This window comes from Vanacampus margaritifer, chromosome 14 (assembly GCF_051991255.1).
Source record: "Vanacampus margaritifer isolate UIUO_Vmar chromosome 14, RoL_Vmar_1.0, whole genome shotgun sequence".
Lineage (NCBI taxonomy): Eukaryota > Metazoa > Chordata > Actinopteri > Syngnathiformes > Syngnathidae > Vanacampus > Vanacampus margaritifer.
The window spans coordinates 19005988-19018252 of record NC_135445.1 but is presented as its reverse complement, the minus strand read 5'-3'; the positions used below and the strand labels follow the sequence as shown (position 1 = coordinate 19018252).

The following is a 12265-nucleotide window of genomic DNA, read 5'->3' as shown; positions in this document are numbered from 1 at the left end:
ACAATACGGGTAAGTCACATGCAGTGCCTCGGGAAAGTATTCAGTGTTTGTTGTTACAGCCATCTTCCAAAATGAAATAAAAAAAAATCTTCAATATTGTACACACAACAACTCACGATAGCATAAAAAAACTGTATTAAAAATAAAACAAGAAATCACATGAACAGTAATAAGTATTAACATCCTTTGCTCAACACTTTTAAAAATCTTTTTGAATATGAAACCACATTAAGAGGGCCGCACTTAACTTTGGGCAGTTTCACCCATTTATAGAATTTTGAGTGAGTGAGTGAGTGAGTGAGTGAGTGTGAGAGTGAGAGTGAGAGTGAGAGTGAGAGTGAGAGTGAGAGAGAGAGAGAGAGAGAGAACAAAAAAAAAACATTTTGGAATAAGGTGTAACTTTAAATGTGGAAAAGGTGAAGAAGCACTAATCACATTTTGCCCCATATTCACTGATTATAGTAACGGTAAAATGTACACTATACCTGTTGAATGTCCCATATGCATCATGGAGTTCATGTTTTCGGGACTGACATCTATGGGAATACTAGCTTCAAGTGGAATGTGCTGAAACAATTTGGCAGAGCCCTGCTTCATGCAGTTCATATAAGGAATGGCATGTTTGCTGTCCATGTAGTACATAATATAGAAGTTGCACATTTCATCATCAGAGGAACCCCTGCAGTAGAAATTAAAGTAAGAACAAAAGCATTTACTATAAATATACTTATGCATTTTAGAGGTGTGCGATAGGAACACTTTTTTTTTAAATCCCAATTACAGGTAAATTTTCATTCCAATATCGATATAGTATTATTTTTCTTTAAAATTGCATGAAGTGAAATTAAATGAAATTAATGAAAAAATAAATCCCAATCAGCGCCTGCATGTTGCTCGGTGGGGGGAAGAAAAAAAAAAAAGCAGCATTCTCTCAGTATCAGTTAGACAGATGGACATGATATTTCTGCTAAATCTCATGCAACAACCTCTTTATGTCTTGATACTGATAAATGTATGAACACATTGTCCGTTCACTTAAAAAAACAAAACTGTCTGTATGTAAAAGTAAAAATATGGTGTGATGACAATGTGTATATGAAGATTTCTCTTTCACAATAAACGGTCAAAATGCTACCCCAAAAAATATTTCCTGCTTACTGATGAAAAGTTAGAATGTCCTTATCATTTTATACATTAGGCACAATGATCCATTATACTGAATACATGAAGATATTGCCCCACCTTGAACTGTTTTTAAAGAGGAAGTCAACCCCCAAATTTTCTTTCCACTAATATTTTGTATGGGCCCTCACTAGTCTAAACACAGCATTCTCATTAATATTGAGTTTGGATTTTGCTGCTTTATTTATATTCCACAAACATTTTTATCCATGACGGGGGGCGGCCATTTTGTCATTTGCTGTCGACTTAAAATGGCATCACAGATGCTCAGGGCTCAGGTAATGACCAATCATGGCTCATTCAATCCAATTCAATACATTTATTTAATTCATTTAAAAAAAGACAATGAAAAGCAATATTAAAATTGAAAGTAAAGCAAATGAATGAAAGGGGACAGAAAGAAGTAAAAGTTGTTTGGTCTTCCCCGATAAACTAAAAAAAACTAAAAACAAACCGAGCAGCCAAGACGCTTTCAGTGTTACAACAAGATAATTTAATCGTATGACCTTTTGCTATATATATATTTTTGCAGTAATTGTGCTTTTATGCTTTAAAAAAAAAAAAAAAAAAAAAACAGATTGAGAAGATTTTGTTTTACAATCCAGATTGTTCCACAGACGGACACCTTGAGTTGAAATACATTGTTCTTTTTGCTTTGTTCTATATTTAGTTTTGGAAAAAATGCCTGTTCCTCTTAATTTGTACTCTCTTTCCCGTTTTATGAATTTAGTTTGTATATTAACAGGTAAAATTTCATGATGGCCTTTGTACAATATTTTAAGGCGGTTAAATTCCATCAATTCATTCAATTTTAACGTTTTTAGTTGTATAAATAATGGGTTAGAGTGGTCTCTGTATCCACAACCGTAAACAACACGAATAGCACATTTCTATAAAAAAAAAGAAGATGGATTCAGTGTAGGTTTTGGCTGCACACCCCCACACTTCAATGCAATAGCTCAGGTATGGAACAATCAATGAATTATATTCCAATAACAAAGCATTCTTGTCCAATGATTCTTTGACCTTGTGTAACGTGGCTACGGTTTGTGACACTTTAGATTTTACATATTCTATATGCGCTTTCCATGTTAAATATTCATCAATAATGATACCTTCATTAGTCCTTTCTATTTCCATGCCTTGCACAGTCAGTGTTGCGTCGACATCCAAATCATAAATCTGGTTTTACTAATATTTCTAGACAGTCTGTTACCATTAAACCACTTCATAATATTCTTGAACTCATTCTCTATTACTTGTAATACATTGTATATATTTTTCCCGGCATGAAACAAAGTGGTGTCACCTGCAAACAAAATACATTTTAACAATTTTGAAATGGTTGTAATATCATTCACATAAAAAAGAAAAAGTACTGGCCCCAGAATTGATCTCTGGGGCACCCCACAATTTACATAACTGTGTTTTGATTGCCTACTATTAAATTCAACATATTGTTTTCTATTTTTTAAATAACTGGCAACCCATTGATGTGAGACACCTGGTATACCATATTTAAACAATTTATGATTGATATATATTTAAAAATCACATTGATTTACAGTATATTTAAACATCTTTAGAACACAGGTGAGCTGTGATTGGTCATGACTTGAGCAACTGTGATGTTTTCAGTGGACAACAAGTGGCAAACTGGCCACCCCCTGAATTGGATAAAAGCCTGTAGATTTTGTTGCTTAACTTTCCACAAATGCATAATTTATCAGAATGCTGTGTTTAGACTAGTAGGGTTGCATGGAACATATTGCAAAGAAAAATTTGGGGTTGGCCTCCCCTTTAATAGTAAAATCATAGTTTTATATCTCATGTCCCCATTACAGATGCAATTAATGGAATGGGATTTAGAGCAAAACTTACCCAATGTATGTTTCTTCACTTCTGCCTTCACCAGTGAACATACATCTGGCTGCAAGTGTATCACCACGCTGCACATCCACATCTCGGTTTGTGGGATAGAAAGCCTAAAGAAGGAAGTCTTAGTCATTGGTCTCGTGAAGGGTAGTCACTCGCATTGGCCCAGTCGCCTGTCAAACTGTATAAATATTTGAGCTTGTGCTATTTTACCACAAATATAAGGATTTATGAGGCAAACTTTTTAAGCCACCTTTTGTTATTGATTGGACTTTAAAATGGTCTAAACTGTTTTTTGCCTAATTGATGATGGATCGTATGGCGATGTTGATGGATCATATAGCCATGATAATGATTGTGAACTGGAGATCACAGTACGACATTTTTTCTATATTAAAACCAAACAAGGTACACGCAACGCACAGACAAAGGTTATTATAGTTGACGAACACTAACACACAAACAAAAAGTAACAAAATGAAATAAAAACATGCTTTTAAAAATGTTAAAGTAAAACTATAATCATAGAGAAAATATCCTTATTTTTTGTCTTTGTAAGTTAATATCATGCATGAGCTTTCGGGATCCATTTTAAATACTTTTATTTCAGTATTGCTGTATGTCCGTACAGAAGAAGGAAGGTCAAACAGTCGTTTGAGAATTGTAGTTCACCTTACTTTATGACACAATACTTAGTGATTTTTTTCACTCAACAAATACTCCATATATTAAAACATAAAACTAATACTAAAACTTATAAACGCTACACCAAGGCGAAGAAATAAAAACAATAAATAAAAAATCCAGTACTATTAACTCTTTGACTGCCATGGACGTTAAAAGACGTCAAGTAAAAACCTACGGAGGGCCGCCAATGACGTTAAAAGACGTCATCCAATTTTTTTTTTGGAGCTGTGGTGAAAGTTTCAAGCAGATCTAGTTAGCCTAATGACTATTTTTGGCCCCTAGATGGCAGCAATGACTCTCTTTTGACAAGATTGGGTAGGCGTCAGTAGAAGACGTGAGGCGGAGCTCGAGGGGACAATGGCTGGGGAAGGGAAGAGAACATGGCGACCGGTTGCAAGCAGCTCACGCTCGAGCAGTTTTTTTCAAAGACGAAAAGCATCGACCAACGCTAAAGAGCACATTGATGACGACGATAATCATCATCGATGATGATGATGGTGACTCCGAGGTTGGAAGCATTGACGCGGCAGTAGAAGACGTGAGGCGGTGCTAGATGGCTGAGGAAGCGAACAATGGCGACCGGTTGCAAGCAGCTCACACTTGGGAATTTTTTGCAAAGACGAAAGGCATCGACCAACGCTAAAGAGCACATTGATGACGACGATGATCATCATCGATGATGATGATGGTGACTCCGAGGTTGACGCCGAAGTTGGAAGCGTTGACGCGGCGGCTATGACGGTGAACGTATCAAGGTTCACCGGCTAGCGATGCTAACACCGGAAAACGCGGAGCACAACCGAGCACTTCTGCACAGGCGGACGTTCAATCGGACGACGAAGAGTACCCCGAGTCCAATGCATATTCATCGGAGGAGTGGGTACAGTCTGCTACTTGCTATTCCCCGGAAAAAAAGGCCGTCAAGAAAGTGTAACGTCTGCACGCGAAAGGGACAATTGCAGTGAAACTACTCTGTTGTGCAAATCCTTATCCCTCTCCTTGCACGCAGCGGAGCGTTACAAAAAGAAAAACTGTATTTGAAACATCCACATAATTGTAAATAGTACCACAGTTGCACACATTTGTAAATCGTTTGCGAAATTGTTTTGTCAAATTGTTACACTGTTGAATGGAAATAAACGTATTTTGCAATCTAAAAACACTTTTTCATTGTTGGTGATAGTGTTTTACCGAAGTAAAGCACTATTTAGGTGTTTGTGGCATCATTCATGGACAAAAAGAAGTGTACAATTCACTAGAGTGCATGAAATAATATCGTTTCACAAAAAGCTCTTCTCCGCTTTTTGTTTCAAAGCAGAGCATTTCGGTGAAACTAACCATTTTCTATTGTTGATTACTGAAGAACGGAATAAGGTAGAAACAAAGATGAGATGAAAGATGAGAGTTCAATCTTTCATTTGGTAGTATGTGTGTTTCCATAGTCCAAACACAACATTTTCTGTGGACCTTGAAAGATCAGTCAAAATGCTTAAATCGGCTGGCACTGGCGACATCCCGTTTCTGAAAACGTCTGGCAGTCAAAGAGTTAAAAACCTAGCACAGACATACATGCTGCGTACCTGTGGTAGTTGAGGAGACTGTCTCCCAATCAGGTTCCACTTTCCATTTCGGATCCTGTAGCCACTAACCACTTTTCCTATTGAATATAGGGGAAGTAAATACTCAGGTAAGAGTGGGTGATTCTGGGTAAGCACTTCAAATTTATTTTTGACAGTGGTTAGCAATAAGTAAGCGATGGTGGAACGGACCATTCCCCGGACTTTCGTGAAGGCAGTGTGGCTTCATTCAGTGGGCAAACACTTAGTGGCTATATGAATGTGAGTGTGAAAGGTTGTCTGTGTGTTTATACAGTACAGTATGTGCCCAGTGATAGTCTGGGGACATGTGGTCTTATTAAGAATTTTTTTGGTCTAGTACAGTCCTCAATTTTTGTGTGTGACAACAATCAAAATGTACAATCATCTCTTTGACTCAAACATTCAACTTGTAACCCAGCTTTAGATAAATCAAAGCTTTTTCTTTTCTTTTTTTGAGGAGCGTACTCTGCTATTGAGTATGGTGTACCCCGCTGCCCTACTGCCCGAAGCCGGCTGGGATAGGCTCCAGCACCCCTGTGATACTTGTGAGGAATAAGCAGTTAAGAAAATGGATAGATATTTGCTATTCAATTACGTCATTTCACGAGTAACTTTGTAATGTTGAGGGGCAGTTTTTTCGTGGTTACTCCCAGTGACCTGAAACAAGTGTTTAATTAAATGATAATAATATGACAATTCTGTATAACTGTGGAGTTGTAGGGATGCAGCTATTGAATATTGTAGTATCCTACTGAAAATTCTATCAAATGTATGTTTTATCAAATATATTTTTATTTGATTAAAGAGCAATTATAAATACAAAAAAGAAAACATTTTACTTAACAACCACTTACACTCTAAAAAGAGAATTGTTGAACCAATTTAAGATTAAACAGAATTGTTGACCAACTTAATAAAATAGTGGTAACACACAATTTAATTAATTTAATCCAAAGTGAATATATTAAGTTTAATTAATTATGAGTTCATTAAACTTAATATATTCTCTTTGGATTAATTTACCGGTAATTCAATCGTGTGTTACCACTTGAAACAACTTTATTATGTTGGTCAACAATTTTCTGTTTAATCTTAAATTGGTTCAACAATTCTCTTTTTAGTGTAGTACCCCTTCAAAACTAAATCTACAGTTCTTATTTCTTAAAAAAAAGGCCTTAATGCAACTTCAGTTGAGTAGCAAGCATTTTAGCAAGTGACATTTTACAGTAGGTTAAATTGCTTCATACATCTTCTGCAAAACGTCATACAACAATATTCTACAGCAATATTTAACAAACAAGAAATTCAAATGTCCAGTCTACATAAAGAGTTTCCAATTATTTTTGTGAATATTTATGTGACATAAATGTCTCTCATTACTCCATATTGACAGATATCATCACATTTTGAGGTGCAGTAAACAATGGTCTCGCATTGCCAACTACTACAGCAATCTCAATGAAAATCCAACCTGTGCATGTATCTGATTATGTCCTTTTCATCAAAAAGAGATGTGAATTCACTTGGATGGATTTTTAACTGCTAAATACAAATGTTATCACTGCTCTCCATTGTAAATCCTTTGCCTGCCTCGGTCACGTGACGTCCGGAGATACTTCTTTCACCACTGCCATCTACCTATTTTTTTACGCTTGACGTTTGCAACAAAGCCATTTGTTAATGAATGAAATACTAAAATGCATTTGGCTTGTGCCCTCATTGGGAAGTGACTTGACATATGCCAAAAAATTATTTGAAACAGTGGATCAAGGCATCAGTTCATTGGTCTAATATCCAACAATTAAATAACATCCGCATCAACACTAAATGACTGCATTCACAACATTGGGGAGACCTCTACATCCCTTCTTATTGCTTCTAACATTAAATGTTGGTGTGTTTATGTGTATATTATTTAAACATGTTGGCTCACCCAGACGATGTGTGTGGGTCCTAAAGGCAAATGGGTAAATTGGGTAGGAGGTGTAGTCACAGGCGATGTCCGCATTTGTAACTATCAAGATAAACAGACAGCAAGTTACAACAGGGTCAACTTTCCATACAAACAAACAAATATATAATGAGCTTGAAAGGAGTTTTTTGATTTGTCCTATTTTTTTAAAGATCCCAAGCCATCAAAAATGTTCCCATTGTTTTATGCATAATCTATGTCAAAATGAGTCAGTGACATGATTTTGTTTGAGATCTATGCAGTTTGTCAATTGTTTGCAATAGGTGATAAAAGGCAAAACGAGTCGATCTGGTTTTGGCGTCATTGCGATCTAGATGTGACACGAATAGTACCTGCCCATTTCTTGACTGATACAGGTCCACACAACCATAGAGAAGTTAAGAAATAAACTGCTTCAGTTTACTTTTGGAGAAACTCCCAAGCTCTTCAGAACCAAAATTGTGCTCTGTCAGGGCACTTTTCTTGGAGAGTAGCTTCCTAATCGTAAGCTTTTCATTCACATTAAAATTACAGTTGAGGGGCTTAAGCGATACAGCCACACATACACAGTCATTGTTCAGTTCGCCACAGAGTTCTCTGTGGGTGGCCGTGGGCATCACCATGGAGGTGGATTTAAAAAAAAAACAAAAAAAACCATGGGAGGCCACAATTGGCAGCTACCAATCAGAAGAAAGCAGTTTTCCATATCAAATTAAGGAGACCAGCGACCCAATCGGTGCATAGCTTGTTTACAGCATTAATATTAATGAGAAAATGGCCCATTCAAAGTGACAGCCACATGAGACCAACTAAAGTAGCTTAAAAAACGCCATTATGGTCATTTCCAACCCAAATTACCTTGCAAACTTTATAAAAAGAAAGATCAAAGATTATGAAACTTACAAAAAAAAAAAAAAGGTAATGGCATGGGACCTTTAACTACCACAATAATAAATTACCCTCAGAATATTATTTACCAATGCATAAATATCCTGATGTTGAGTTAACACACACAAACAGTGGTCAGACAAAAATGGGTACACCCCAACTGAGTTTTCTTTTAGAATTACTACCATCTATGGCAAAGCCACTGTACTATAAAATACTTCCACAAATGTGAGTCATTAATTCTATGTAAAATCTGTCAACATGCAGACAGAAAAATGTGGATTATTTTCCCAATTATTATTTTTTTCCCAGATATTGATATAATTTCAATCACAAGTTTGTTAATTTTAGAATACTTCGTCTCAGCTTTTGTTTTCTCCAGTCCCATGATTGAACTATAGCAGAGTTTTTTTGTAAACAAAAGGACATTGATTTTTTATATCCTGTCACTGGTATAGCGCATTACAGTGCATCTGTTTGTGCTGTTCAAAAAAACAAGTGCACTGAGTGAAGATTAACACTGCTATGTTACCATGTCAAATTCTCGTGCTAGCCGCGGGCTAGCTAGCCACTAAATAGTAGGCTGCCATATGCTTGTCAATTATAGTGCTATATATTTTGTTCAAATGTAGAGTTACGGTTTATGTTTGACATCAAATGTCAATTAATCACTGGTTAATTCTCACTTTTATTCGGCGTGTATTTGTAAAATTTTTGTTTTGAAACTAGACCCAATATAACCAACGTCAAAGAATGAATTATGGTCAAATTCTGAGGTACTATTGTTACAATAACTCATTACCAGTACGACCTTGTAAAAAACTACTCTTACATGATGCTGTGTGCACAGCTTTACTAAGTTATTCTCAGACCAATGATTTGCAACTGGACTGTTGTGTTTGTCTTAAAAGACGTTTCTTCATTGTTTAATCAGTTCATGCAACAAGGCTAGTTAGGACAGCACTAGCTTGGGTTTGATGTGGAAACTCAATTAGGCTCCAAGTTAGGGGTGTGCGCCAAACCACAAATGGTATTATTCTTTTGGAATGCAAAATGGTAGGCCACTGTTCGTCAACAAGAGTCATTAGGTGACGCATGAACTGATTTAACTTGCTCAGGTTGGAGGCCAAATGTTTTCTCAACAACTAGTTGCGATTGATTCAATGCCTTGAGAATAAAATGACCTGGATGAATACGAATATTCACAGGCATCTTTAACGTGTTACCTTTGTACATTACAGTAATTTCTGGACTACAAGCTGCTACTTTTTTCACTTGCATTCGACCCTGCGGCTAATACAAAGGTGCGGCTTATCCATCAGATCACAAAGGGGCGCACTATAAAGGAAGCGTAAGAGCATCAGGCAGAGCAAAACGAACCAAGTGAGCCCAAATACAGTAGGAGAGAGAACGAGAGCGAGACAATTTGCGCCTTCATTATGGAAAAGAAAGTAGCGGGAACCCGGTGCAGTAACATTAAAACACCTGCGGCTTACAGTCGGGTACGGCTTATGTGTGTAACAAACTCGAGTATTCTCCGAATTTTGCTAGCGCAGCTTATAGTCAGGTGCGCCTTATAGTCCAGAAATTACTGTACGTTGTGTATCACAAAAGCACATATTTGAATAAAGTAGCAGTAGATTGGTGAAAAGCACATTGCATGTTTTTGTATTGGAAAATGTGATGTATACAAGTGGAATTTATTTACTTTTCCTCATCATACATGAAATATCGGCTACCTCTATTTCCTGGCTTGATAACAGTGTCCATGGACATGAGCAGATATATACCAGCAATGAATGGCTGCCTGCAAAAGAAAATAGCAATTGAATCAGTTAGAGGTTACAATAACTGATCTGATAAAATATTTATATAGCACCAGTTGATGAAAGAAAGCTGTAAAGAGCAACTCCAAAACAAATGGGAGTGACATCAGCAACAACCAGAGGGCAGGAGTGAAGGTATCACAATCCACTGTTTGCATTAAGAGTTAAAATTTATGCTATCTTGTAAGTTGTGTATCAGTGAACACGAATCAATGAAGTCATGATGATAATCATTTCAATTAGGACATACGGTCTGTATATTAGTCATAGATACATCCTTATTTGCATAAGTATAATTCATTCCATGTATTTATGCCCTAGAAATAAACATGGTATGCAGTGCCAATTACAGTATGAAATGCACAAAACTCCAACAGACAAAATAAGCTTAATTCTTTAATTAATTTTCCGCTTAAAGTAACAAAAGAAGAGGGTGGTGCCTTCTGAATTTGCATATCTCAATTGTAAGAGTCACCGTCCCCTTTGTCTCTTCCTCTTCCCGCTCTCGCAACAACTTTCTCTCCTACTTTGGTTCTGACCATTCTTCTTTCGTTCCATTTCTTTGAATGTGTGCCAAGCACATCAATCTTGCAGTCCTGCCATCTCAACAAGCGACAGGCCAATAGCGATGATAATGCCCTGATATTTGTCTGCCAGGCTGGATACCCAACCAAATGCGCGCTGAGAGCATTCCGCCTCCTATCACTGCTGCAGACCACAATTGGAGAAGTTGTGACTCACAACTCTGAGTGGGCCGCCAGACCACATGTTCGGTTTTCTTTTATTTTTCAAATGTTTTCTTGATCTCCTTTCCCTTTAAGCGCCCCCCAGCAGTCCAAAACACACAAGACTTTGCTGCAAATGTGTAAGTGCTGCTCTACAAGAATTAGGCAGAGCATTCAAAGTTGGTGCATATGAGACTTCGGTAGTAATCTCCAAGTAGCGACTTTAATTTAGTGGCCATCTTATTGAATGCAACAAAGATTACAATACAGTTTGGAAAACATACTAATAAAAAAAATACGCACGGGGTGGATGTTATTCTTAAAGTGAGACCTGAGCAATCTTTGTGATGATCTATAGAAGGGGGAAAAAAGAAACAATTACTGAAAAATAAATAGCAAACAAATATAAATATACATGTCAAATAGTTATGTTTTTAGATTTTACTTTGTACAGATGAAATGAATAAACCAAAAACAGAATGTTGTAATACTTTAGTGTTATAACAGAAAAGGAAAGAAGGAAGGAAATTAGTCATGTACTTCGTACATCTACAACAAAGTGTAAGATACTTTGAGTCCACAGTTTTTGCCAGCATGTTAAAATTTGAGTACTTACCTCGGAAAACACTGACATCTCCATAATGTATCTGTAGCACAAAGTAAGACATTCCTGAATTCCGTCCAACTTCAAACCCAACATCTATTGAGAAACAGGGACAAAATAAAAATTGAGGAAAGCAGAATGTGGTTAATGGTCAAAAACAGAGGGTGCAAAGACATTAACTGGAGCTTGTGTTGCTTCAGGCTAGAGCTGCACGATAAATCTAAATCTAATGGTCATCGAGGTTTGACCTAGTGCAATAATCTAATCGCAAAACAGTGCGGTTTTGTATAGTTTTTCTTTTTTTTTCCCCCCCTTTGCCATTTGAGTGATAGCTGTATTAGCCAACCAGAATTGTCGATGCTCGGGTCTTAATGGCGTTGGCCAATCAGCATTGTTGGCTTATACATGTCAATATGCGCTCCAATGCCTACGATTAGCACAGCGCGACCATAACAACACTCAATATGCACCTCGAGGTTTGCTGTGACTGCTGCGTACCAAAGTGGATTTAATGGCATAAGGAACTTCTGTCGCTACAAAGGCGGAGAGGGAACAGCTCGTGCCAAAGAAGGCCGGTACGTCTATTATTTGGACGTACTTTGGATTCGACAAAAATGATGTAAATCAAAAGAAAAGCGCCAGATGCTAAATTAGCTACCGCAAGCTAGTAGCCAGATCCAGAGGCAACACGACCAACTTTGCTTAGCACGCGAATGGCCGCTAGTTGTTGCCTCCCCTTCATCTGTCTTTTTCAAACCTTTTTGACAGACTTCATAATTAGTATGAAGCCTGATAACTCGACTTCAGAATGAAGTCGGTGGTGGTTCTTTAGTATGAAGCCTGTCACACAGGTTCGTAAAAGACTGATGAAGGGGAGGCAACAACTAGCGGCAAACACTACTGCACTATTTTTACACTTTATATTCTGA

At 37.1% G+C, this 12265-nt stretch overlaps 1 protein-coding gene across 1 annotated transcript in view; it reads right to left on the bottom strand.

The window, feature by feature from the left end:
- The window catches only part of LOC144063914 (peptidyl-glycine alpha-amidating monooxygenase-like), a gene marked incomplete at its 5' end in the record, with an annotated part of 38339 nt that extends 26855 nt beyond the window's left edge, over positions 1–11484 (bottom strand). The window contains 7 exons of the mRNA XM_077585904.1: positions 486–679; positions 3064–3167; positions 5325–5401; positions 7276–7356; positions 9921–9988; positions 11036–11084; positions 11349–11484. Coding sequence (XP_077442030.1) covers positions 486–679; positions 3064–3167; positions 5325–5401; positions 7276–7356; positions 9921–9988; positions 11036–11084; positions 11349–11484 — 709 coding nt within the window. The remainder of the gene's footprint in view (positions 1–485; positions 680–3063; positions 3168–5324; positions 5402–7275; positions 7357–9920; positions 9989–11035; positions 11085–11348) is intronic.
- Between the last annotated feature and the right edge of the window lie 781 nt (positions 11485–12265).